At 43.8% G+C, this 27,993-nt stretch overlaps 1 protein-coding gene across 2 annotated transcripts; it reads left to right on the top strand.

Annotated features, from left to right (window-relative positions):
- The first annotated feature begins 297 nt into the window (after positions 1 to 297).
- Positions 298 to 27,903, top strand: klhl32 (kelch-like family member 32). Of its 2 annotated transcripts, none has more exons than XM_070965864.1 (11): positions 298 to 484; positions 1,958 to 2,079; positions 4,566 to 4,746; positions 9,179 to 9,286; positions 14,412 to 14,510; positions 17,477 to 17,692; positions 19,988 to 20,714; positions 20,909 to 20,967; positions 23,160 to 23,352; positions 24,782 to 24,876; positions 26,681 to 27,903. In XM_070965864.1, exons 2-11 carry the CDS (start codon positions 2,057 to 2,059, stop codon positions 26,840 to 26,842), a joined length of 1,863 nt encoding a protein of 620 aa, XP_070821965.1. In that variant the 5' UTR covers positions 298 to 484; positions 1,958 to 2,056; the 3' UTR covers positions 26,843 to 27,903. The 2 variants fall into 2 exon arrangements, with proteins under 2 accessions (XP_070821965.1, XP_070821966.1); XM_070965865.1 differs by having other exon boundaries at positions 322 to 484; positions 4,569 to 4,746.
- Positions 27,904 to 27,993: the final 90 nt, after the last annotated feature.

Here is a 27,993-nt window from a genome sequence, read left to right as displayed (position 1 = left end):
AATAACAACATCACAACCAAGTATAAATCTAGCCATTATATGCTTTATTTTTATATTAGTCCGTGCTCAGTGGAGCTGCACAGTGTTAAATTACAGTAACATTAATCATCATTTTTCTGTTCACCCCATGGAGATCCTACGAGGACCCCTGGAGTTGCTATGAGCCTCTGCCATACTGTGTGTAGTAAACACACAGGCAGTCTCATAAATTGCCGCGTCCCAATTATCCACCTGGAGGCGCTGCATCCCCTCTGTGTCCACATTCATGTGACCGCTGTGGAGAGGCGGGGTTATAATGTAACAATTTAGGTGCTACAGTGTAACCAGCGTAGTGTCCCTGGTAGCTGAGCGCATCTGCTCGCCGCTGCGCTCCTCTTTCCTCTCGCCGCCGATGCACAAGACACCAACCTCGGACATCAAATGAGAGTTGACACGGCGGCGCCGCCGAAGGGGACGGGACTCAATCACCACACATTCTTATGAGGTGCGTAAGCTTGTGGTATATTAAGATAAGAGGGAACAGAGTGCGGTGAATTCTGTAAACTGTAAGGTGCTCTGAACGCCAAATTGTGGCGTGGATTGTCTGAGTGCGCCCTGTGAGGGTTGCAACAGGGTTGCTCCGCTCGCACGGAGGAGCCTGTCCTTCGTCCCTGTAGTTTGTGGACCGAGGCGCTGGCCTGTTGCTAGGAGACCTTTTGACAGCTGGGAGCTTTTGGAAAGTGACAGTTGATGCACTAATGGTGTCTGCTTATCTGGCAACCCAAACCTTCCTGCCTCTCTTCAAATCCAATCCAGTTGCGCGCTGTTCGCGGGTAACCCCTAATTGCCTCTTGTGCGTAAAAGACGACATTTACCACTGTGGTTGTTTTCAGTCAGGAGATTACAGTGTTTTGCAGGGAACAATGGCCTAGTTGTTGTGATTATCGGATCCTAAATATATCCACCTTCCGGATATGTTTAATCTTTTCTGAGGCCAGAATGATGGCAACTCATTATGTCTCAGTTAGAGGTTATGGGCTCTGTTGCTGAATTTAATGCCATCTGCAAAAACTTCATACCTGTAGCCTATTGAGGACATTTATGGAGACAAATAGAGATATAGTAAGAGATGAGGAAGAGAATATAGATTTGCTGCCCTGATGTGATTTACACCACACGATATCCAAGTACATTCGCTTGATTTTCTTTCTCTACGCTAAAACTCCCATCATTAAGAGCTTACGTAGATAAAGCTATGAAATGTGCGCAGCATTTATTGGCCTGTTTGGGGGGTTGGACGGAGGAGCACAGGATAAGCTCCTTCTCTCCCTCATCAGTCAATTGCCTGTGGCCATGTGTGTGAAGGTCACTCATACACAGATCGATAACTAGATCTCGCTGGGGACTCCACTCAAGAGCAGCCAGCAGTACACTCAGCCTGCCTACACTTAAGCTGAACCACATACATGCAGGCTTGTGTCTATAGAACAGCCACGTGAGAGAACCTGGGGAGACTAATGGTATGGTGAATACATCTCAATCAGAGCAGCTTGGATTTCACAGTGCATCTGTGCTGACCTCTGTTTCACTCTGGTGCTGCTGTATCTCACAGGAGACAAGGAGGGATATCAGATTCAGGTGTGTAGCGCATTATGTCAAGGTTGTAGCTACACCAGAGGGACTTGGTGTAATTTGGACTCCCAGCTTGTTTTGAGAAGTGCTGATCTTGTTTATCCCCTTCTCTGAAGTCTAGCTGGCGGTGGCTGTTGCAGCCTCTGCGTTATACATGAAAAGGCCTCCAAGGAACAGCTATAAGGATTGTGAGAGTCAAGGCCAGTGTAGCTGAGAGATGGGAGAAGTCAGCATTAGGCTTGACGCGTGGCTGCATCCCTTCACACGTCGTGCAGGAGGTTGTCACAGTGCGGCTGGGTCGAGTGGATGGACTGAGTAAAGCTGACGTCCTGCTCTGTCCTATCAGGCTGATGTATGTTCCCGGTGAGGAGACTACAGTCCTCCGGAGCCACATAGCACCACCCCTCCAATTCCACCACCATCTCCTCTGTCTTTGTCCAGGGGCATGCCTTCTGAACCCAGCCTCAGGTAAGTGTTGCATGATACACTGGCTTTCTGATTTTTCTGGATCTTTTGTTTGGATGTGGTGGAGATTGACAAGGGTAATCCCATTTAGAGGAGATGGCTGTATATTCTATATATTTATGACTGTCAGCAAATCCTATGAAAGGACCAAAGACCTTTTCTCAATACTGTCAGTACAGCTTGTCTCTGGTGCTCAACCTCAAGCCCATTCATTTATACTGAGGGTGCTTTATTCTCATGTAAATCTTTCACAATGGGTCATAAATAGAAGTTGTGAATTTGTTGGGGACCATTTTTGGTTGTGGATGGGGCACAAGTGAGTATTTACAGTATTTACAGAAGGATGGTGCCTGTGTTCATCATGGTGGCTTATTTATGAGTTTTTGATAGATGTTTGAAAACCGTGGAGCTCTATGGCACAGAGGATTAAAATAAATCAGACTTTTGCGACAGAGCCAGCACACATAGGATCAGCTCTGGTTTTGGTCTTTTCATGGGATTTGTTGGTAACAATAAAGAATATTGTCAAACTTGTTTAGAATCGGTTTGCCCACCTTCTCCGTTGTAAAATGGATTTTTTCTAAAGCCACCATGTGCAGGATTTAAACATTTCAGACTTTGTGTTTCCCAGTGGTAGTGTCCAAAAGACACTGTTACAGACAGCAATCCTAGCTACTGAAAAATGCTGTAATCGCATTGTGGCTTTAAAGGGAAACTCTCAATTTTGTAGATCAAGGTCAGTTTTCTGGTCATGAGTCCTATTCAGTCTGTGAAAACAGTTGCATTACTGTACGTCTTCTGTGTGTTTGCGCTTAGAGACTGCAGTGTTTTAACTGCAAGCCTTGAGGCGTGAAGTATGAAGTTGCTGTTGCTTGCATTAAAGGGAAAACTGTCTCACTCTGCTTCAGTTTTGGCAAAATCTACCTCTTGTGAATCATCCAGTTTTGTGAAAGTGCTATATAAATCACTGGAATAGCCCTTTAAATGTGCACAATCATCATAGTCTACAGCTTCATCCTGATGGAAGTTATACGATGATATTTTCATCTTTCCTTTTCATATATTCATTATCATCAAGGGCATCCAGTGCTCCCGTCCCTTCTCAAAACCATTTCTCCCTCTCAAAGTTGTAAAATCATGTAATTTCCCTCTTCATTCATCCAGCATGGCAATTTTGTCCCTTTCTCCCCTGGCTTTTCCCTCTGGCAGAGTCCAACGACCAAACAAACAGCCTGACTCATCAGTCATCCTACCTCTGGCCCGCAGCACACACGCACCCACCCACACACACCCATTATTTCCCCTGTCTTACACCCCGTCACCATGAAGGTGACAGAGCAAGCCTCCTGGCAGACAGCAGCATTTAGAGTGACTGCTGCAACTGCAAGTGGACAGAGATGGATGTGGATGGACAGGGTGGCGTGCTGCTGATGGATGGGTACAAGCGGAGGGACTGAGGATGGGTTGGAAAACAGGGTACATTTGATGCTACATGGGTCCACAACAGTCCATCAGTCAGTCAGCCAGCCACAGTCTTTCAGACGTGTTCTGTAGTCAGTGTATTTGTCACATCCACCATAGAAAAAAAAAAAAAAATCTCACTTGAGGACTGTGAGCGTACTGATGGGCAGAGTGTTCTGTGTAAGTGTGGGGACATAATGGAAATGTCATTCATGGCAAAGAATTTTGTGTGAGTAATAAAGTGTCGCTTGCTTACGCTGCATTTAATTTCATTTAATTATTTCTTTTCAAATTTGAAGAAAAGAAAATGAAATTTTTGATGTTTGTTTTAGTTGATGATAGAAGATGCTAACACCATGTACAACTTTCAAACACTGCTATTGCTATGAAAGCATAAATGTGAACATATCATATATGTATCTATAGACTAGTTTCTTGCCTTTTTGGTCACTGGTGTCATTTTCCAAAACACTGCTTTGTCTTAAAAATATTAGAGGTACAATGAATTGAAGACTATGACTGAAAGAGTCCACAGCTAACAGCTCTGTTGGACTTCGGCCCATTGGAGCTTTTAGCTAAATGCTAACCCTAGCATGGCAACATACTCTCAAAAACAGTGCTAATAATGATGTTTTTATTAGATGTTACCATGTAATATCATGCACTAAACTTAATTTGAAGGATTCATTTCATTTCTAATTAGCAAGATTAGTCTGTTTGTTTTCATTTAGGCTGCATCTCCTCAGTAGGGATGTGTGTGTTAAGGGGTTAAATTATTGTAGTAGTAGCTGTAGTTGCAGTAGTCACAGTACAGTTGAACGATATAACCAAAGTGGAAGTAGTGATAGCAATCTTGTAGTAGTACAAGTAGTAGTTGATATAACTAGAGCTTTGTCTCATCTGCAAGGCCACCTCCAGATTCACCACATATCTTCTTTATCTGTGTGTGTGTGTGTGTGTGTGTGTGTGTGTGTGTGTGTGTGTGTGTGTGTGTGTGTGTGTGTCTGTGTCTGTGTCTGTGTGTGCAGCAGTAGGGAGATGCTGACAGGACAGAGGCTCTGTCAGTCAAAGTCCCACCAGGACTCAGTTCTCTCTGCCCTCAACCAGCAGAGGAAGGATGGCTTGCTGTGTGACGTCACCCTGGTCGCCGGCGAGCAGAAGTTCCACGCGCACAAAGCCGTCCTGGCAGCGTGCAGCGATTACTTCAGGGTGAGTCCTGGACCCTATACTGTAAAATGTACCTATGTTTGACAAACGAGCCTATGTAGCTGAACAGGAAGATGATGTGAGTTTGGGATTAAACGCGCACCTCCTTTGTTTCGTATGTACAATGGTTAGGCTGATGTAAAGGATTTGCACAAGCTCAGTCAGGCAGTGGATCCCGTTGCTGATGTGATGGAGGTGACAGGAGCGTGTTATGTAACCATCTTTAGTTGTTAAAACCACCACAAAACCTGTCTTACTCTGCTCACTTCATTAGCACAGATTACTAAAGGAGGGTTTTAGTGTCCCACAATGGTCTAAATGCTGTTTCAGGGCCTTTACACGCTGCCAAGAAAAATAAGTCTTGGACAAACTCAAATTTAAAAATAAAATGTGACTTTTTTTAGAATGAAACTGCTCAGGTTTGCATGTACAGATGGAACAAATTGCTTCAGTCTAGGTTAAAAATTCTACAGCAGATCATCCTTTCCCATCCCACCTGGATTGAGCCTTAATGTTTGAATTTGCTTCTGTCTGATCCGAGTAAAGAGACAGAGGTAGCTGCAGGTAGACTCACGCTGTCAGACAGCCAGACAGGAGACAGGGCCTCACAGGGAAAAGTGCACCGATGAGGTTTGATTTACGGACACTGAGCAGATTAGGAGGAAGGAATTAATCCCTCTTGAAAATGAGAGGCAGATTAAATATGTCCAAGTTGCCCAGGGATTACTCCTTCTGTGTGTGTGAGCGTGTGTGTGTGTAGCTTATTTTTACTTCTTTCTGCAGAGAGTTGAGGGTGGGCGAGTCACACTCCTCTCCTCCTTTTGTTCGTCCTCTTCACTTTTGTTCTCCTTTTGTTCTCCAGCTCCGTTTTTAAATGCCGCTCTTTCAAGTCCCAGCTGAGCCGAGCAACACTGTTGTTCCAGCACTCGGGTTATTAGATCAGCCTGTTACAGCGAACGAGAAAATTCACTCTGCTGCCCTGTTCTTGTGTGGGGGCTTAACAACATTATCTCCAGTTTGTCATCTGACTCCACTGCTGGGTTTGATTTAGTTCATTTAGTGAGGAGATGAAGGTGCCTCGTGTGGTGAGAAGTGACTGTGTGTCCTCTCTCCCTCTCTCTGTGCCTCTTTCTTTCACACTCAGACACACATGTAGCAGTGATTATAACACGTTATCGAGCCCAGCGGACGTGAGAGATCGTAATGAAATACCTGACCAAGCGTGAGTTGTTTACCTGAGACTTGTCCTGAATGTGTCAGCTACTTCTTCCAATGCCGTCACATTACTAAGCCGTCTGAAATCAGTCACACCAGCATCACACACCACCCCCAGCGAGAGCGCCCACGCACACGCACACAGGCACACACGCTGAGTCTCTGCTTGCTTTCTTTGTCATAGAGAGAAATAGCGTCTGCTGGCCCTGCAGCCAGGACAGAGCTCATATCAAAAGCTAGCATTGTCTCAAAGCAACATGTCACGCTGCATGCACGACGTGCACTGCACACAGCTCTGCTGCTGCTTTAACCTCCTTATGGAGGCCGGGATAAAACCTTAATTCCACAATAGTTGAGACACTGTGTGAAAGGAGTGCAAATAAATGGTCTGAATCAATGTTCCTGAGTCCTTCCAGGTATTTGCAGGTCGAAACTTGTTGAGCTACAACAACTTGTTGAAGGATAGGACCATGCATACAAACATCTGTATGGGTTTGCCGATTATATCTATATGCTGTAATATAGAAGCAACTGTTGTCATAGCAACAGATCCTTAAGCTTAAATGTAGAACAGTGCAGGCTTTTCTGCAGTCAGCTCGATCATGACCAGGCCCTTGAGGCCAGGACCTCATTTTCAGATACAGCTGGTTCCTCATCTGAGAGGGATGATGACAAATGTTGATGTAATTATGGTTTTAAAACAAGAAGTTATCAGTTATCAGATCAATGTTGGCCATTTCTATTTGAATGATAAAATGTGTAAGATGTGCTTGCATGATAAGTAATCTTTACTTATCTAAGTGCATTTACTTAGCTTACGACCCTTTTGTGAAAATTGCCCATACGGTTAATCTGATTTCTAAGAAGTTTTGCCAGAGTTTCATTTCAAAACTAGAACATTTGGAAGATAAGATATTGGATATTGTTGCTGGCAAGAAATGAAATTATGAAGATCCAAGGTACAGAGAGAAAGAAAACATAAAGTTCACTAGCAGCAGGCTAGCAGCAGCAGCTTTTACAATAAGTGAACACACTAATTGTGCAGACATCCCTTAAGGTCTAACTTAATTGACCCATAAGAGCTGTGGATGTGTGGAAACTGTTGTGGAGCACGACATAAAATGCAATAATACCATTAAGAGTGACACGAATGTGAAAAGGGAAATCATATGACTGATAGCAACATTTCAGCCTGAATAAGTGTAACAGTGTGAGGAAGGTGAATGGAGGCAACACTTTGGTCTGACAACACACAAACATATCAGAATAATTTACACAAGGTTTTGTGTTTAATGTCCAGATATGGTTTTGAGTTCTTCTACTTTTCCAAAAAGGAAAATTCTGTAATGCACCCAGAGCCCTGATCAGATATCTGTACTGATCTTCAAAGTAGCAGCTGAGCCTTGAGCATTGCAAGAGTTCTTCTCTGTGACCGCTTATGATATCTGTGATGTATCTGCCTGTGAATATAACCATAGACCCTCAGAGAAGGGCTGATATTTGGCTCACATAAAAATCACCTCACAGTAGTATCTCACTGGGTGTGTGATGGAAGGGATAAGTGCTCTCCGCTCTGATCACAACAAGCAGACACACATAAATTTTGCTGGCAGGTCAGGCTAACTGCAGTGCTGCACCCTCACTGCAGCATCATGTGAAAGCACTGCAGTGAGCGGGACTCTGTGGTTCAATGTGTCTTTGTCCAGGATCTATATCCCAAGTCAGAGGAGCCATCCGTCACCACCAGCTCTCCCTCAGGTCCTCCACCAAGGTCAGGAGCATTTGTGCCGGAGGGGAACAGCTCTGCGAACACTCTCAGGGTGCCCTCCCTCCTCCTCTCCGCTCACACGCAAACGTGCACAAACACGGATGTGAACATGCAACGCATAGGCAGTTTCTTTGTTACGCTCTGCCTGTCTCTGTTCAACTTTCTGTGTTTTGCGCTCACGCACACACTGACCACAGCCTAGCCACCCTCACACCCCAGGTTTAGCCACAGGCCTTCCTGTGCTCAGTGGACCAGTGGATTTTTAATTAGCGCAGTGGTGAATCAACAAGGCTGAGCTCTGAGGAGAGATGTGTGGGCCTTGGTTAAAACTGAGCGTGGCCTCAAGTCAACCCTGTCCCATACATCATCATCACAATACAGAGGGGCCATTCGCCAGAGCAGAGGGGCGTCTGCGCCTGGTTAAAGTTCATGCGTGCTATGAGTCAGGCAGAATCGGATGAGTTTTGGGAGAAACGGATGTCGTTTTTGTGACAGAAAGAGATGCTATGCTAACTGGCCAGCTGGAGGGACTTCAGAGCTCATGATTCTGTTATACGCTAGTCTGGAGAGATAGCGCAGAGTGACTGTGCTACAAAACGTAATTTAAGAGATATGTGGTATTGCATGTTAACTGGAGCACTGTCCTGCGGCAGGGAAAATGTGAGTAAAAGATGCTGTCTACGAGAACTGGAATCGCTTTTCAAAAGCAATTTATGGTTTCTGCTCGTCACATAGCAATCCAGAAGAAAAGTCCAAAGTATAACCTTGAAAGCTTCATAACCTTGCTGTCCCGCATAACTGAAAAGACAGGTAGTCGAGCTGATCTCCATCATGGCTACATTTGACCCGTCACCCTCCTCTCACTCTTCCCTTCCATGCTGCCGCTCTCTGCTGGTCGGCTCTGATCAATGGCTCTGTCACCCTCTCATGGTGTGACACAGGTCAATAGCTTTGATTAGCAAGCAGCAAGCTGGACGCACGCACAGCAGGGCCAGACTGCAGACGCTGCGTCTACTGCTTTGATTTCACATGGAGAGTGGCGTGCATTATGTGTGACTGTGTATGTGCGTGTGCATGACAGAAGGAGGGAAAGACAGACAGGCTGTAGCACAGAAAGTACTGATTGTGCTATTTATTGCTGCTGACCTCCCAGGCCAAGGCAGGTAAATCAATACAGAAGGGCTCCAGGATGTTGCCTATAGCATGTACACATACAGAAAAAAAAAATTCAGTCCGTCTGTAATATTGGAACAACAGATAATATTATCTGAATCGACAGTGAAGGAGTGGAAGAACGAAGCTGGATTGATTTTACCATCAGTCTGTTACTACTTAACAATTTTCTACACCTGTTTTTCTCTTTTTAACCAAACACAGAAAATTCCAGATAAACGTCTCTGATGATGTGGTGTTGCCATAGCTAACTTTCATGCTTTGGTTTCCTGTCATCAGGCTATGTTCAGCTTGTGCATGGTGGAGAGTGAAGCAGACGAAGTGACTCTGCAAGGAGTGACCAGCGTTGGATTGAAGCACGCTTTGGACTTCGCCTACACTGGACAGGTGAGTCTGACCCAGAGAGTACAGAAAAGAACATTGCCTACAGAAACTGAAATGCCATCGACAGGGAATCTGGGGAGAAGACATCAAAACAAAGCAACAGCACTTAACTTATGGTCATGCATTCAAATTTTTACATAAAGGAAAGCACCAAAGTATTATCAGTCACCAATAAAAGTGCCTCTATCATCAAATAATGGTGACATAGCCAGTGTTGTGCCTGAACTCGTTCATATTTTGGGACAACGTCAACTGAATGTACTGTATTACTGCCTAATGAACATTACTGTGAACTCGTTCATTCTGGTGTCTGTGAACGGAACGCTCTCTCAGTTTTCGTTCAATAGGGTGCCAGATTTCTATAGAGCCTTCCAGGTGAAAACCCGGCTAAAACACACCATAAACAGGCCTTAATATGTAGCAGAAAAAACACCCAATCTGGCAACACCAGCCACCAGTGTCGCGTTGCCGCATGCGTCATCAAAACAAAAAGCATCATGTAGGCGATAAAGCAGCAAGGAGGCGCCATATGATCATTGAAACGAGTTTTATGACAAGGTTGGTGAGGATGGGAAAAATCTGACATTTCTATGCAAACTTTGCCCGCTGGCTTTCAAAAAGAAAATCCGCACTTCAGTCACATGGGGTGAAAGCTGTGTGTATAGTGTGGACTGAATGGACAGTAACAAAGCGTTAAAGCAACAATGGAGAAATTCTGTCCCCTCAATGCTGATGTAAACCCTGGTTGGATAAGATTTCAAAATTGGATATGAAGATGAAATCTGACGCATTGTTACAGTGTTAAAACTAATAAAATAATTGCTGTCTGTGGTTCTATCTGGGTTGTGGCAATAATTTTGAAAAATAATAGCTCGCAGCAACATATGGAAAAAAACGGTGAACTTAGTTCAAAATTTTGAATTATGAACTATGAACTGAACTAGTTCATTTTAAAATTTGTGAACTGAACTTTGAACTAGTTCATGTAGAAAGTGAACTTTCCCAACACTGGCCATAGCCAACCTCACCAAGCACATGTTACAGGCTTTCTTAAACCCATGAACCTTGACGTGGCTAACAACAGGTTAGTCTGTAACATCACCAGCTAACACCATCACTTAACCACATGCTAACTGAAAACAAATGGCTAATAACATGCTAAACTAACTCACCTGTTGCTAGAGTTGTCCCAGACCTACATATTAAAACCACACTTTCTGCAAAATAGCCCCTTTTACAGTGTTTTATTATGATGCTGTTAATATTATATTATTCAGTTAGTATGGATGCAGTTGAATTTGAATGTTGTTATATATTATCAGGTAGTTTAATTTACAACAATGCATCATAATTTATAAGTAGATCAAATGTTAAACATGTAAAAACTCTAATTGCAAGTAATGAGTAACTAGAAAGTGCATCATTTCCCTCTAAAATGCAGCTGAACAAAAGTCGAAATGAGCAAAAAAAAAAAAGAAAGGAAATACTCACATGAGTACTACTGTACTTATGTGCAGTAGCTACTTTTCACCATTGCCAAATATGTCACCAAAATAAATCAAAACAGGGCATTTGCAGATTACCACTTTAATCTCAGCAGCTGAAGCTGCAGCATGCCTTTGGACACAGTGTTATCCAGGACTGTGCAGGTATCAGATTTGACCATAAACTGCCCACTGCTCTGTCCTCTGTAGCCATTATTCCAGGTTTCCAAATAAGAGAATTCAAGAAAGCAGAAGTAAAGAGCACAGTACTACATTTCCATACTGAAGCAGCGAGACAGTTGTGAGAGTGAAGTCACTGCCGCTGCCTTCTCATCCTGTCGGCAAAGAATAAGTGTGTGATTATTTCTAATAACCCCTCTTGACCTTGTTAGTGTCAGCGATGCTCGGTCCAATAAGCAGCCCAGCGGCTTATGCAGTACACTGAGAGGCCAGGAACTTTGTAATTACTCCTAATTTTATTTCCACAGTGGAAATGAGCAAAGACTGAGTGGTTGGGCAGTGTAAGTAGGTCAACAGCAGGCTTGCAAGCCGCCCTGCTTTGGTTGGCTCAGCTCCTGTCTGCCTAGAGGAGATGATAGCAGATGAGATGAGGGCAATATGCTTATCCCCACACCGTAAATAATGACCTACTAAAAATCCTTCAGCCACATGTCATAGGCCAGCAGTGTGAGGGGAGGACATGCTGCCACTGGATGTTCTCAGACTGGAAGTCAGTTAGTAACTTCAGTGAGATTTGTACTGTGGATGCTGTGGACCTCTCCATCAATTAAAGCCTTGAAACACCCTGCAGGTTTTTTACCCAAAGACACGTCATCCTTCAGACTATAAATGTATTTTTCTGAACTGAAAGAGTGAAGTGAAGTGAGCCTACATGGGGTCAGATCTTGGGTAGAAGACTTCTATATTCTGACACACGAGCGTCTCCTTTCATGTTGTCTTCTCCTCCAGGTGAAGGCTCGCAAGTAACAAGTGCAATAAATGTCGGTTTACACAAGAGCTCAGCACACTCCCACACTGAGCCTGCCACAGTGTTATAAAACTGACTTGTGCCGTGTGAGGTTGAAGTGTTCTAACTGTAGTGGGCCTCTGGAGCAGAGAGGAGAGCCAGGTATGAAGACCATTCACTAACAGTTCCAGAGGCCTGATGCTGATCACCTGTTTACCTCGGCTTATATTCATCTAATGAAAGTAGTGGCGATGTTTAGAATAGGCGCTTCTCTCCGAGTTTAGTTTTTTCCTTAATTTAAGAGACACTTATCTGATTGGTGAGCAAAGATTGCAGCCTTTCTGTTGTTACTGAGGCTCAGTGTACGTAGTTTCCAATAATGGAAGCAAAGAACCACTTAGTGTATTACTGCTTTCTAATATGCTAAGCTTATCAAAGCCCATAGATTGAACTGGTGTTTGACTGGACCACTGCCCATGCATGGCAGGAAACCATACTGTGATGAATGTGCAGATGCAGCTAATTGCAGAGAAACAAACATTGTATCAGCAAAGGTAGTTGGGTTTTTTTGTAAGTGGCTTTAGGAAAAATATTTTTTCAGAAACAAATTGCTTGATGGTTTCCAATGAACTGTTTCCATGAATGCTAAAGTGGCCAAACAATGTGTGTATGCAGCATAGCATGTAATTAAGCACAGAGGCTGATGTTTGTCGATTACACTAAGTGGAGAAACGTGCACTGGGACAAAGCAGTACATTTCTACTCAGATTTGTTCTATCCAGATGAAAAACTGCTGCTTTTTCTGCGTTCCAAAATACTAAATAATGAGTAGGCTGTAGCAGAAATGATACCCATGAGTGCTGCTTAACAATATTCAGCCCACTTCTGTATCAACATTAGTGAGAGGCGAGGGAGACAAACGATGAAGTCATTTTTTCTCACTTTCACGACTGATGCAGTCACGCCTCTGTGGCTATGTAGGGCAGTGCTGCTGAATGGATCATCAAAGGTTTGTTCCTGCCTTTTCAAACAATGCCACATTTCACATGGAGTAGGTGAGTCCACTGAGTGATGGGTAACACGGTGCATGTTTAGTCTGATTGAGCAATTACTCCAATGACTAATAGAATGTTTAACTCCATGTGGTTCTGTTAGTGTGCTGAGAATAGGCTCAATAAAGAGCAGTTTACCCTCCATAAAGTACATGAAATATGAACATATTACAGAGCTTTATGTTGAGCGCATATGGGTTGGTGTTAAGGAGAAACTAGAAGGATGCTTTCAGCTGCTCTTCATTCAGCTCATCAGGGAACATTTTGGCAGAATCAGGCCTGTAATAATTAGTAGTAATAGTTAGAAACATTACTTTTGAAATGGAATAGTTTCCAGATTACTAGTTACCTTTTATATAATAAGTAATGTGACAATTTTAATTACTTCATCAACTTATTGTGTTTTATTACTTTTCTTAACTGGCAATAAAGCTAGAAGTCCTTAAACCAGGCCGTGTAAACACTGATTACACATGATTGGCACATGAGAGGAGATGCACATTCAACCAAATGAACTAATCAAAAACAGTGAATTTTAGCACAATGAATGGAGCCTGTCTCGCTGTCCTACTCTTGATGGCGTTTCAGTCAAATTTGTCAGAGCAGCAGAACAGCTTTGCAGACCCATGTTGTATGGATGCTAAAAGAAAGCTTTCCTGCACAGTGAAAAGATGTTTTTTGTCAGTCACTGTAATGAATTACAATTAAATGCATTTTGTAATTTAATTACATAACATTGTTACATCAAACTAGTCACTTCCCAACACTTGGAATAATTGCCTGAATATGTTGCTTTGCTGGCTTGATGGTAATGGTGAATCAAACACATCAGTACAGGAATTACTTATGCCATTCAGTCTGGCAGACTCACTGTCCTTGTCTCTATTACGTCATCTAAAACATTTTTAAATAAGCTGGAACACAGACTGAATTCTCAATGACTACTGTCTCAATGACAACTGACTTGAACTAGTTGTTTTATGTTTAAAATGTCAGAATCTTGAGAAAAATGCACATTGTAATTTCCTAGAACCCAAACACCTAAGTAACACCCAATTTACAATCATTTGACAAAGAAAAACAACATATCCTCATATTTCATATTTGAGGAACGAATTTCAGCTCAAATGAGAAAACTCAGTCACACACAGCAGTGCCAGCATGAGGCCAAACAAACTGACCTGATACTGCATGCAGTGAATAGACTAGACTGAGAATCTGCAGCCATGCTAGCTGCTCCACGAGGTCGTACTTAGAGACATTGGTGCATTAAGCAGGCATAATGTTTGCCTTGTTCATATTCTTACTACACAAATGAAAGTGCTGACCTTATGATGGCTCTAGATGAAACGTTAGGGGCATCATCAAAGTCATTAGTTATTACAGTCCATCCAGTAGTTGTTGAGGACTGTTTCTCCAACACTCTACCAACCAGTGGTCTAACGTCATCACTCACTCAGTAAGTCAGGGACAGACTTCTGCGTTTCTGGACAAGCAAAGGCAAGTCCAGCCCTACTAGAATGATATAAAGTCATTGAGTCTGATAACTAACTGCAGTGAAACTGAAACTGAAGTACAAGAGAATTAAATGAACTCCACTGACCTCGGTCACCTCCTCTGGACAGATCCTGCTGGAGCCGGCGGTGATCCAGGACGTCCTGTCTGCAGGCAGCCACCTTCAGCTGCTGGAGCTCCTCAGCCTCTGCTCCCACTACCTCATCCAGGTACACACACACACACACACACACACACACACACACATACACACACACACAAACACACACACACACACACACACACACACACACGCACGCACCACTGTCCTCTTGTGTGTTCGCCAAAGACATAATAAGAGGAATCCGAGAAATAACCGCTTCACACTGGAGGTCCCATCAGGTTAATGGAAATCCTGTTATATCGTGGAGTTTTGAAGGCGTGTTTCACTCAGGAACAGTCGGGTGATTTAATTCTGTCTGCACTGAAGATCAAGGAAATATACAAACAGGCCACTTAACTGGAAGTGGAATACCTTTTATGTTGGGACTCATTTCACACGTTTATTGTATTAGTGTCAGAATCCAATCTCAACTGCACTAGAAACCAGGAGGTATTCTTTAGACAAACAGCAGAGCAGCATGATTTGTGCCCTGTCTTTCTTATGGGAAATGATGTTCTGTACAAGATTGTCACACTGGCAGCTTAATTTTTATGACAAGTACTGAGTACAACTACTGACATGGCCTCTTCATCCTGTCACCTCTAGTGGAGTGAAACACCAGTGAAACGCAAGAGCAGCCACCTTCAGGCTGTCACCTGTCCCAGCGTGATCTCAGTGTTATATGACCACCTGCAGTACAGTCCTGTCTCATGTGCTTCTGCATATACAGCCCTGATTCCACACAAGTTGGGACGCTCTGGAAAACGGAAATAAAAACAGAATGCAATCTTTGCAATGCAAAAAAAAGTGCATGTGTTAGTCCATGCAGTGATAGCATGTCGTAATATGCTTCAACAGTTTGGGAAATACACTTATTCACTGTATTTCTGAGAGTCATGCAGTGCAATTGCAGTAGTGTTAGCTTGAAAGAACAGTTTGACATTTTTGGGAGATGCACTTAAAGTTGTATTTGTTTTCTTGCTGGGATTTAGAAGATCAATACCCCTCTCTCATATCTGTATGCTGAGTGAAGCTAGAGGAGGAGGAGACAGCTGAGCTTTACACAAAGACTGGAAACAGTGGAAACCAGCTAGCCTGGCTCTGTCCAGGTTAAACACAGTCTGACTTGTAAAAATGACAAGTTGGTTTTAAGGGGGATGTTATGTCACTTATTGGAGTCTTGTTTTTGTATAGATAAACAAAGACAACATGAATTAGTGAGCTTTAGGGGAGGTGGTTACTCAGAACTAACTGTCTCCGGGCTCTACTTTCACTTTCAGCATACAGATATGAGAGAGTGGTATTGATCTTCCCATCTAAATCTCAGCAAGAAAGCAAATATAGTTGTAAGTGTATCTCCCAAAAATGTCAAAACTGTTCTTTCAGGCTGACATCACTGCAGAGTTAGATGTCAAAAGTAACTGAAAAAAGCACTGTAATGATGAAAGTTTAACAATGTCCAGTCGACTGCAGTCTACATTTAATGGTGTAGTTCGTTTGCTCCTCCACAGGGAGGTTAAAGCTGGTACACCTTCAGTGTGTTGATCAAGGACACTTCAGTGGGGTGGATGCTTGTCAGCATGAGTCCAGGTGTCTTCAAGATCTGGGCCACCCCGCTGCTTGTTTCAAGTATTTTATCACCGAGACCAATATGGATCTGTTGGAACAGAGGCGAAGTCAGCCTACAGTCCTCTGGGTGCGCTGCCAAAAGCTGCTGTCCAGAAAGACAAATCAGGTTAAGGTGGTTGCAGAGCAGAATCACTCTGGGGTATTTGATGCATAGTGTTGCATGCAGTGTTTCTTCAGTCAGTTACAATACATATACATACTCTTCAGTGCTAGTTATATGTACTGCTTCAGCTTGTGCGACTTAATTCGCTGTCAGCACACATCATCTTTTCAGACTGTATTTTACCATCCCAGTCTGTGCAGTTACATCACAATAGTGAAGTTAGCTCAAATGTGCCATCTGGTGGCTGCAAAAGCCTCATCTCTATTGATTTGTAGTGACCGTCCCACACCTCAGCATAAACAAAACAGCAAATAAGTCATTGATTTTTCTCTTTGCTCATCTCTGTACCGGCCAACATCCTCGTTTTCACAGCACGTCAGCTTTATTTGGTATGTGGTTAGAGTGCATAATGGACGCTAAGCCTTGATCAATGACATTACACACTGCACCAGTCGACTGAAAATCAGTTGTATTGTCAGTCAGGATCATCCAACTCCAATATGATGGATACTGATGTGCAGATCTCAGTTAATTGAATATTGAATAACTGATCGACGCTACACTTGTTGTGTGTAGCGCTGTGAGTCCTTTGTCTGAAATGATAATATTGACGTTTTTTGACGGAGCGTGTGTCTGATAGCTGCTGTTGTATTTGTATAATCACCGTTCTAATATTCAGTGATCTTCAATCACATATGTTTCAAATCCTGATTCAGGGATTTTTAAAAATAAGATACACACTGCATATTTTTTTTCTGTAACATAGCAGTGGTAGTAAAATTGAAATGTACTGCATTTTGGTGTGAAATGTGATCTTCTATGAAGGCATAATGTTATTACAGGTTGAACAACACTAGAGGGGGGTGTACTAACTGATGCAGGTTTGTGCTGTAGAGTATGTGCTGAAGGAGAGCCAGAAGATGGCAGTCTTATTCCGCTAGTCAGCCTTCATTGTTTTTTATTTACCCTCTTTCTTTCTGTCTGTCTCTACATCAGGCATCTGTAATGTTGTCATTTAACTATGGAATTGAAATCAGCTCACAGTTAATGTATACATACTGTATATGTACACCTTGTGTGTGTATATGTACCGTGCTGATTTTGCATTTCCAACTCTTCAAGATGAGTTGAAAAAAGAACAGAACAACACATCTATAATTGCTCAGTTTGACATATCCTGATGGAATGATGGTGATAATAAATGGAATCTTGCATATGTTAACTTTTGATTAAACCTCTTAATGAAAACACTGATGGTGAGTATGTGCATTCACTTGTATGTTTTTGCATTCACCCTGCAGGAACTGAGCAGTGTGAACTACCTGGAGTTGTACCGCGTGGCCGACCTGTTCCACCTCCCTGCCTTAGAGGAGGCCGTGGTGGGCTTCCTGGTGGAGCATCTGTCTGAGCTGAGCCAGAGCAGGCAGGACGAGGCCCTGCAGCTGCCCTACCGCCTCCTCAGGGAGGTGCTGAAGAGCGACCGTCTCACTTCCCTTAGCGAGGAGGAGATATGGAAGGTACTGGAAGTGTGAGTGTGTGTGTGTGTGTGTGTGTGTGTGTGTGTGGTGATGGGTTTTCCATGCAAGTAGAGACATGGGATGCAGTATTAAGCTGTTAAAGTGCAGTGTTATGGAAATATTTTGATAGAAAATAAAATGAGAAACAATCATCTCAGCTTGTAAGTATGAACACATTGCACCTTGGCACCAACGCATTCACACACACACACACACACACACACACACACGCACACACACATGCATGCATGCACAAGGAGACATGCATGACAATATCCATAGCACACAGATTACTACACAGGAAATGAAACACTGCCAGCTGTATCTCCTGGTACTGTTTGTTTATATTAATGCGGATGTGCAGTAGGACTGTTTCTGACTGTGTGCACATGTGTGATGGACACATGTGATGTGTGCCAATCCATGCATCCATGCGAGCGTGCATGGGTGTGTGTGCACGCATGTGTCATGAACTGCCGGGATTGTGGAGTGAAGCGGCAGTGCGGGGTGGGGACTTACTGTTTTGACTGTTCATTTGCACCAATCAGCCTCCCCCCTCCTGCTCTCCCCCTCCGATCTCTCTCCCTCTCTGTCTTTCTCCCCTTCTCTTCTCTGATTAGGCCCACCGCGGCTCCATCAGGGCCCCAATCCCCCAGCTGTCACTCGGCCGCCCGTCTGATTGAAAACAATCAGGCCTCTGATGGCACAATTACCCTGACCCTTTAGCCAGCCGCCGCTGCCATAATCAGCCTCTGATTAGGCTGCTTTGGGCCTCCTTCACTTCGCCCAGAAGGTTAATTTGGGCATCAGACGGAAGCGAACGGCAAGCGGGGGCCGTCGTCCGAAAGGGTTGGAGGGGGGGTTGTGCACGCCAATACTGGACTGATATAGCTTGGCCGTCAATCATTGTCACTCAGAGTTTTCTTAGAGTCTCTCACGCTCTGGAAATCACATTTTCTCTGGCTTTGTTTTTTTCCTCTCTCTTCTTTCCTGCGATCCTTTGCTCTGCCTTTCTTCTGCCCCCCCCCAGCTCACTCCCTCACTATCACTTTCCCTTTCCCTCACTCTCTCTCCCTGTCTTTTGTGGCCTCGCTCTCCTTTTCACACACGCAGACGCATACACACACAATCTCTCTTTCTTTTTCAGTGTGGAGGGGAAGGAGTTGATTTATTCTGTGCCCTGAGGAAGTTGTGTGATGCAGCGTGACCTTCACAGTCAGCTGCCGTAGTGCACACGCTCACACACACACACACACACACCCACAGAAGCACACACACACATATACTGTCACTTCAGAGCAATGAGGAGGAGAGAGGCGGGGTGAGCGATAGAGAAAGGGAGGTAGAGACAGGAGAGTGGCACAGATACCACAAAAAGACGATCCTGACTTGCATGTTTGTTGCATATTTGCTCCTTTAGAGGGTTGAAGGGGAAATAAAGGAAAAGCTGTTCAGTAGACGCTGGATGTTTGTCTGTACATCACACACCAAGGGCTGTGTTTTGATTTTGTTTTGATGCTGTGAATTTCGTCTGATTTGTCCGTGATCAGCCTGGTCTGCAAGCAGGCTGTTCCAAGCCTCCACTGCCCTGAAAACTGCCTTTATTCTGTTGCACAAAGTTCTCCATGTCTGCAAAGATTACGGTGAAAACCCACTTTGTTTTCCTGACAATGGTATCAGTGATCTCCAGTCATCTCGCCCACATTCACACCTCGTCGTAGCTTAATAACCTTCCACCACTCTCAAGTTCAATTAATCCCTTCTCTGCAACCCAGTCTGCCTGCATTAAACACAGGAGGGTGCCTGTGGATATTTACAGTCTGTATATTGAATGTTGCTGATTAATAAGTATGTGTGTGTGTGTGTGTGTGTGTGTGTGTGTGTGTGTGTGTGTGTGTGTGTGTGTGTGTGTTTGTTGGCAAGTATGGATAGCCTATAGGTGTCTTGAAAAAATAACTGTATTATTAGCAGTCTTAAACTCATTTTTCTCCACATTTTCTGGGTGAGGACGGCGCTGACCCTCATGTTTCAATTAATTAAAAAAAAAAAAAAAAAAAAAAAAAAAGCAAGGCAGTCCTCAGACTTATTAAAACTTTCTTTGGACCCTCCCCTTGACGCCCTCCATCTAACATGTGAAAATACTATCACAGTATTGAAGTGATTCAGCAATAATGAGGCAAAACACAAGGAATTTAAGATGTTGTAGCATGATTTTGATAGAGGCATCAAAATCCACATCAAACATGTTGAATGATGATCAATGATCCGGTTCTTCTCTCCCTAATCTGCCTCTAGTTGGTGGTTCTGTGGCTGGAACACGACTGTCGCTACCAGTACACTGAGGATCTACTCCAACACGTCCGCTATGGCCTGATGGACGTCCCCACATTGCACCACCTTGCCCGTAGCCACCCTCTGGTCCAGTCCAGCCCTACTGCTGCCGCCCTTGTGGAGGAGGCCCTGGACTACCACCATGCCACCTTCGCCCAGCCCCTCCACCAGTCAGCCCGTACCAGGCCTCGTTTCCAGTCTCTCACCCTCTACATAGCTGGTGGGCGGAAGCGGGAGGTGAGCAGAGTCAGGGAGCTGCGGTACTTCAACCCAGCTGCACAAGAGCACGTACGCGTCGCAGGTGGGTCGAACTGGAGCGAGTTAACGCCCATGCCCACTGGGCGCAGCCACCATTGTGTGGCAGTGATGGGGAACTTCCTGTTTGTTGTCGGTGGGGAGGCGGAGCATGCCACTGGGAGGACATGTGCGGTAAGGACTGCTTGTCGATATGACCCCAGGGGCAACTGTTGGACTGAGATTGCCCCCATGAAGGCCTGCAGAGAACACTTTGTCCTGGGTGCTCTGGGTCAGTACCTGTACGCTGTGGGGGGCAGGAATGAGCTGAGGCAGGTGCTGCCCTCTGTCGAGCGCTACTGTCCCAAGAGGAACAAGTGGATGTTTGTCCAACCGTTTGACCGCTCGCTGTCCTGCCACGCCGGCTGTGTAGCTGACAACCTGCTCTGGGTCTCAGGTATACAGCAATAAGGAAGAAGGACTGAAGACACTCACACACTCACATATGCATGGCATTTACCTTGATTCTACACATTCATATGCATACACAATCTTGACATGTAGTTCAGATATACGCTGCTTTATGCACATTTGCGCTAAAATCTTTGGCTCTCTGACAGAAGACAGAAGTGGTGTTGCTTTGTATTCCAGGTGGGGTGACGAACACAGCCCAGTACCAGAATCGACTGATGGTGTACGACCCAGAACAGGTAAATATTAAGTGATGAGCTCTCAGTGTATTAAACAAGACAGTTCTGCACCTATCAGTGATTTTGTGTGTTTTATACTATTTACTTCAAATTAAGTACATGTAAGTAGACTATGCTGTAGAGTTTCATGTTTTTAAAGCTGCTGGAATAGATATTTTCACATTAACAATGGATGAAATGACTCCATTGTGTGGTGACAGGTGTTGCTCATGGTGATGACCCTACAGAAAATTATCATCAGACTTTCTGACAGTTCCCTTCCTTCTGTGGAGTATTAAAGTGTCTTTCAGCTCATTGTTGTGGTTCGACGGCCCACGACGTTACTGTTTTGGTTCACACTCCCTGCTCTCACCAGTGCTGTTCCCAACAGATGGTAATGTTCCTCCACCTATCACAGTCTTTTGCAGGTAGTCGAGAGACCTATCTCCAGCAGCTCAGCCTCCACAGTGTTTTGCTCGGTGCTTTTTGGGTGGCCATCACCCGGCTCTAAAGTGAGCAGCACGACAGCACCGTATTTAAAGAGCACGGTGTTACCAGTCATCAAACGTGTGAATCTGATGTTCTCAAACCTGCAAGTGTTGCTATAGCATTGACCCTTGAAGACTGCTTTCCCTTCTCCATGCACTTTGCAAGAGGGTGAATTGGTGCCAGCAGCTCCCACGCTAATTCAGTTGTCAGACTTAAAACTGTGACTTATGTTTCTCCATATTGTAATTCCACCACTGCTTTTTCTGTCTACGGTGTACATCACTACTGTTGCTCTCCCTTGTTTTTCCACTGATAAAGATTCTTGGCAGTCTTTCCTTATCTGAATAAGGCTGTGAGGATAGAGGGAATCCTATTGTTCAGACTGTAAAACCTTCAGAGACAAATCTGTGGCTTTGGGCTACATAGACAAAAATTGGCCTGGCTTAACAGTTAATGCCGTCAGAGTAATATTATTGTTGTGAGGTGATGCAGTGCATACGTTTTGAAAAATAGTCTACACCCGAGCATCAACGTAACAATAATGGCTTTCCTGAGAAAATGAATGCAGACATTATGTTCACTATGATGAATTACACAACAGGCAGGTGTCAAGAGCCTGCTAATTGATTTTCACACCATATGGAAATTGAGGTGGCATCATGGAAAATACGAAAACTACATAAAACACTGAACCTCTACAGCTTACTTCAGAATACAATCAGTGGTTAAGAAATGGATTTGTGATTTGTTATTCATGTTTGTAGCTCCAAACCCCCCGACAGAGGTCCTTTAATGTAAATCCACCTGATAGTGCTTCCACACGGTTCCAACCTTTTATCCTGGATGCAAAGTGAGCAAACATATATGCGTCTAATATCTGTTTTGTTGCAGCCTTCAGTGCGTCGTGGACAAAAAATAGATTTAATTAAAAATCATTTCAACACTCACATAGAACTGTAGTGGAATGCAGTAAGCTGCAGTCTCTGTTTGTGTGTATATGAGCCAGCTGTTAAAGAGGGCTGGCTCTTGGTGAGGCTGTATATGGAGGTATGCAGTGTGTATATGTGTAAGTTGCACATCCATATGGGTCTGTGTTTGTACATGTCGGCGTGGACGTGAGGGAACGAAGAAGCGAGTGAAAGAGAGAGGGATAGAGTCTCATTTGTATTCACCATGAATCTACATTCACCTGCCAGAGCAACAGCAACCCCCCACCCACTCTACCCTCAACAGATGGCCACCCGTCAGCTCCCAGCAGACGCACACACACACACAAACACACACACATACACACTCTTATTCTCTGCCTCAATCAAACACACACACACACACACACACACACACACACACACACACACACACACACACGAAATAAGCTTCGACACACTTAGTGAAATGAGCAGGGATCCTCGGTGTAAAATGGAGTGGCTGAAACATATGATTAGAAATAGGGAGGGAAGTCATTAGTACAAACCAGAGCTCCAGTGTCACGTTATTTATCTAGCACTGAGCATACATCAATTACCCATGCATAGATATGCTTAAATATTAATCTTCTTATTCATCCTCCTTCCCTTCCCACCCTCTCTGTTTCTCTCTCCCTCCCTCTTCATACTACATCTCACCTCCTTCTCATCTGCATCATGTCATCTTCTTCCCTCTTTCTTCCCCTCCATCTGCTTTTCCCCCGAATCCATCCCCCACCACCTCCACCTCCTTTTCAGGACCAGTGGTTGGCCCGCAGTCCCATGTTGCAGAGGCGAGTTTACCACGTCATGGCGGCGGTGAGGAGGCATCTTTATGTGCTAGGTGGGAACGACCTGGACTACAATAACGACCGCATCCTGGTCCGCCATATCGACTCCTACAACATGGACCTGGACCAATGGACGCGCTGCTCCTTCAGCCTCCTCACAGGTGGGCAAAGTGAACAAACCACACATGTGACCGTGCATACACATCCACATTCACACTGTATGATTAATCAGTTGATAGTAAGCAGCTGGTCAACCCTCTGGTCACTAAAAAATGCTGCAAAAATAGCTTTCTTGCATAGAGATGAGATGATAGATACCACTCTCATGCCTGTATGCTAAAGATGACGCTATAGTCAAGAGCTAGCTTAGCATAAAAGACTGGAAACAGGGAGAAATGGCTAGCCTGGCTCTGCTTTGATTTTTTTGGTTATTTTAGGTTGTTTTGGGCTGCAGCAGCAGCGGCTGTTTGAGAAAGCTTTAAAGCTCTAACAGAGCACTAAACAACAGAGATAAAGTTAGCGACCAGCGAACGGCACTATGTTAGTGACATATTAATATTGTTGAGCATTTAGCAGCTTAAGAGCCAGATATTTCCCTCAGGAGTTGGTGGAAAGCAAAACATCGGCATTCCTCAGGTGGTCAGTTTTTCTATCTAGGGCCCTAGATCAGCTTCTGTGAATGAATATGGAAGCGCAATCTTCTGCCAAAGTTGGATGTCACATCCTTCTGCCACCAATCGGGATGGAGCAACATTTGAATCACAATGTGAGGATGGTTGATCACACCACACCCACACAGTCCTGATGGTGGTTAAAGTCTTAATAGAGAATACCTGTGAGTTTTGGATTTTTTTTTTTTTTTAATTCAAACTTAACTTTGACTGTAGCTTATTTACACATGAATATTTAACGTAAGACAGAAATCCCTAATGCTTCATGGGATTTAATGCTGATTTACTTCAAACACTGTATGTAAGGATCGACTGTATGTTGCATTCGGAAACATCGGTTGAGTACAGCTCTGCTTTATCCTCCTCTTATTAGATAAAAAACCTATCTCAGAATGCATTCCTGCTGGTTGTGAGTAGGTGGTAGGATGATATACAATGAAAACACATATATCTCTACTTTGGACCTGTGGGCATGCTGCATCTATGGCCTCCATGCTGGTGGAGGTGGTACTCCATCCCACCTCCAGCACAGACCTCGAGGGGCAAGAGTCACAATCTATCATGCACACGCTGTACTGGAGGATGTGGTCTTATTCTCTCATATCATGTATAGTCTTCAACGAAGGCTCACCAGGCTTAAAGTTCAGGTGACTTTACTATTCCTCCCTCCTTCTCTGCTCCTGTGTGACTTTCCTCTTTTGTTCTAGGATCTTCTGGTCATATTATATCTGTGAAAGTTTCAGACAAAGTCACAGCAAAGAGAGCGGGAGCTCAATCTTAGCTCTCCATACACACCCGCCCCTGCCCCATCTTTCTCCATTTATCTCCCTCTCTGCCTCTCGGGGGACATGGAAGTCATATTGTCAGAATGCCCTCTGCTTGGCACAGTGAAACATCGTGCCGGCTCTGTCCTCTCCAGGTCAAAATGAATCGGGAGTTGCCGTCCACGATGACAGGATCTATGTGGTTGGAGGATACTCCATTTGGACCAATGAGCCTCTGGCATGCATTCAGGTGAGAGGTGTGGCGTTAAGATTTAGCCTTATAACAGCTGTGACATGTCAGAATGATCGCATAAAGTGATATGAATTCAGCTATTCCATGTGCTGTTCATACAGTAACATGAATCATCAGCACGCTAATTACAAAATGGCCAGTGGATCGGACAAGACCATATATCCTGCACAGCAGGGTCCAGACTGTTTCCATCAGCCTGTACTTACGCATGAAGAGTAAATGTTATGAATGAAAAAAGCAGCACTGAAGGTGTTTAATGGTGTTGAAAAGATTTCTTTTAATGCTGCCTTCAAGTGCTGTCAGAAATATTGTATATGGTTTAATTATTTAGCAAAACAACTAGTGCTTTTTTTTTTCAGTTACCAAAATGAGTTATTTGTCTGTGGTGCTTTTCCTTTACTTCAGTGTGCTCTGCACTGCCCGATTTCTTGCCAAAAAACACTCTCGTTCAGGTAACCTCCACTCCAAATTGGCATCAAGAAAGTACTCATGCGCACAGTCTTCCAGGAATCTTTCAACTTTCTGTATAGGTTTGGTCAATGGAAAGAATTCTCTTTGAGGATTTTTATTACTCCGAAGATTAAAGAGACCAGCATGGCAGACCCTCATGCTGCCATTGTTGGAGACACTGTGATTACTAACGCCTGATCACTTAAAATCCAAAGCTGTCAGCTAGAAACAGAAAGTGAAACACCAAGTTTAGAGATTCATGATTGTTTCATCAGTCTTTATGTATTAGGCAATATAACAAGCATACAGCTCATGACAAATATCATCTCCAGGTAGAACTCGTAGCAAGTAAAACAAGCTGTGGCTGAGAAACAGATGGTCAACGAGCTTCCAATAAATGTAGAGTGGAATACTGATTGGAAAAGAATTTACACTGTGGAGAGTTTGGTTTTCTCCTTGAGAGTCTGTGTTACTGTCTGTGCTTGAATGAAAAGAACAAGGAAGAGTAATAACGCTTCGTCCACCCTGCCTTTATGCGAGTGGTTTACCTTGCCCCCCCATCTCCCACGATTTGTGCAAGCTCTTCAGATGCTAAAATTGCCGCTATAAGCTACAGGTGACCTTGAGCCAGACTCTGAACTGCAAGTTGCTCCGTATGGTCAGGCAGTATGTTGGTCTGTGTGTTTGTGATAGGGTGAATGAGAGGCAAATTGTAAAGAGTTTAGTCTGTTCAGGTATAAAAGCGCTTTGTAAATGCATTTACCATTTATTTTCACCTTATGAACCAGGAACGATGGCTGCAGGGATTGTGTGGATAGTGGGATATGTTGTAGTATATACAAGTACGGTTGTCTCTACAAGGCCAATGCGGTCTGTTGAATTCCAGTTGAGAACTATAAGGAGCTGCACTCCCACCATCCTTTGCTATTTTTTAAAATTCTCTTTCGTTTGTATTTTATTTTTCTCATGGGTACATATATAGAGCGACAAAGGCAGAGGAAGGAAACAAAGTTCTGTGTCTGTATGAGGTGGCAGAGGCTTTAATAATGTCACATATACAGAAAACCAGGCTGATGGGAATGCAGGTATTTGGTCATAAACCAAAGTGCTGGACAAATCAACGGTTCAACCTGATGTATGTACCAAATATCAAGGCGATCCGTCCAATAGTTGTTGAGATATTTCACCACATGGCAACAACTTCCAAAGGGTTAAAGGGACTCGATCACATGCATGCAGTACTTGTACTTTGTGTACTGCTGATTTTGACACTTAAAGTGCTCCAGTCCCTTTTTTCTCTGGGGCCGTTGAGGTATTTCAGTACAGTAAATGTGACACTTCCTCTTTCCAGGTGCTGGATCTGAGCACAGAGGGGAAGGAGGAGGTTTTCTACGGGCCAACACTGCCATTCGCCTCTAATGGGATAGCAACTAGTTTCCTCCCTGCTCCTTACTTCACCTGCCCAAACTTACAGACTCTACAAGTACCCCATCACAGGATCGGTGCTGTTTAAACCCCTGATGAACAAAACACCAGAAAACATGAGCGCGAGTCTCAACTCAACTCTGGACCGTCAGTACTTATGAAGGTGACTGACAAAAATGTACCTGATCGTAGTAATCATTGTGCAACCTGCCATCTCTGTCACACGAGTGTACGAGGATTTCTTTGAGACCCAAATGTAATAACAGTACTTTTCCTGATCTACAAGAGCCATGTTATTCTGCAAGCTTCTAGGAAACTGAAAAACAAGCAGCCGTCTCAGTAATACAGCATATCTGCTGTATTTCCCCCAAGACTGAGACGCTATTCATGATGTCCAGTGAAGACGTGATGAGCAAGCTAAGAAAATAACTCCACAGGGATTAGAATTCCCAAAGAGCACGGGAACAAAATGCCAATCCTATTACCAATTAAGTGACTTGTGGTAAAGAGACATTACTGAATTGCTCAACTGTCCACAGGTTCAAAGAAACGGTTGTTTTTGTAAGCCATTAGAGGGCTGTGGGAGCTTTTTCTCTGTATAACATTTTCATCAAACCTCTATAATCACGTTGGTGGCCTGAAAAACATGTTCAGGGTGTTTTTCAAGATGCAGAGGACAAGCTGTTTTCTCATTGACTCGCAGGTACTTTGAAATTACAGATTGGGTTAGCGTGTGTCAGGAGCCTGGGGCTGAAGCTCATCAGTGCATAAATGACCATGTCTTTTTATTTTCACTCAAATAAGGTCAAAAGGACTCTTATTATTCTGCAGTAACACACTGTGTATGCATGTATGTCATCGACCTGCAAGATTTTTATTACGCTCAGGACCTAAGACTGTTTATGTTCAATTGAATGTCCAGTCATCGTCATCATTCAGAGAATATCTGCTGAATATTCTCCAAAGTGTGTATATGATATTATAAAAAAAAAACATGCCCTTATGCTGATTTTCAAAACAAAATTGTTTTACCTTGACCAAAACGGAGAAAATGTGATACCTGCACTTCCCCCGTCTGCCCAAAATGACAAGTGTCTGAAAGAATACATGGAGCATTTTCAGAATAAAGAAGCTACATACATACATAAACGGCAGTGGGATCATTTCATATGGTCTGTTAATAGCTATGATGGGAAGAGGGTGAATTATTTAGCAGCAAAAGATAACAAATACTAATTA

The sequence above is a fragment of the Chaetodon trifascialis genome, chromosome 7 (assembly GCF_039877785.1).
Source record: "Chaetodon trifascialis isolate fChaTrf1 chromosome 7, fChaTrf1.hap1, whole genome shotgun sequence".
In the NCBI taxonomy this organism is placed as follows: Eukaryota; Metazoa; Chordata; class Actinopteri; order Chaetodontiformes; family Chaetodontidae; genus Chaetodon; species Chaetodon trifascialis.
The sequence above is the reverse complement of the archived record's forward strand: the minus strand, read 5'-3'. Positions and strand labels throughout refer to the sequence as shown.

Bases quoted from the DNA above. Each gene is read 5' to 3' on its own strand.
- klhl32 (XM_070965864.1), top strand. From the start codon at position 2,057: ATGCCTTCTGAACCCAGCCTCAG. The intron at 4,747-9,178 runs GTGAGTCCTGGA...TCCTGTCATCAG, and splicing joins CGTGCAGCGATTACTTCAGG to GCTATGTTCAGCTTGTGCAT. The intron at 9,287-14,411 runs GTGAGTCTGACC...TCCTCTGGACAG, and splicing joins ACTTCGCCTACACTGGACAG to ATCCTGCTGGAGCCGGCGGT.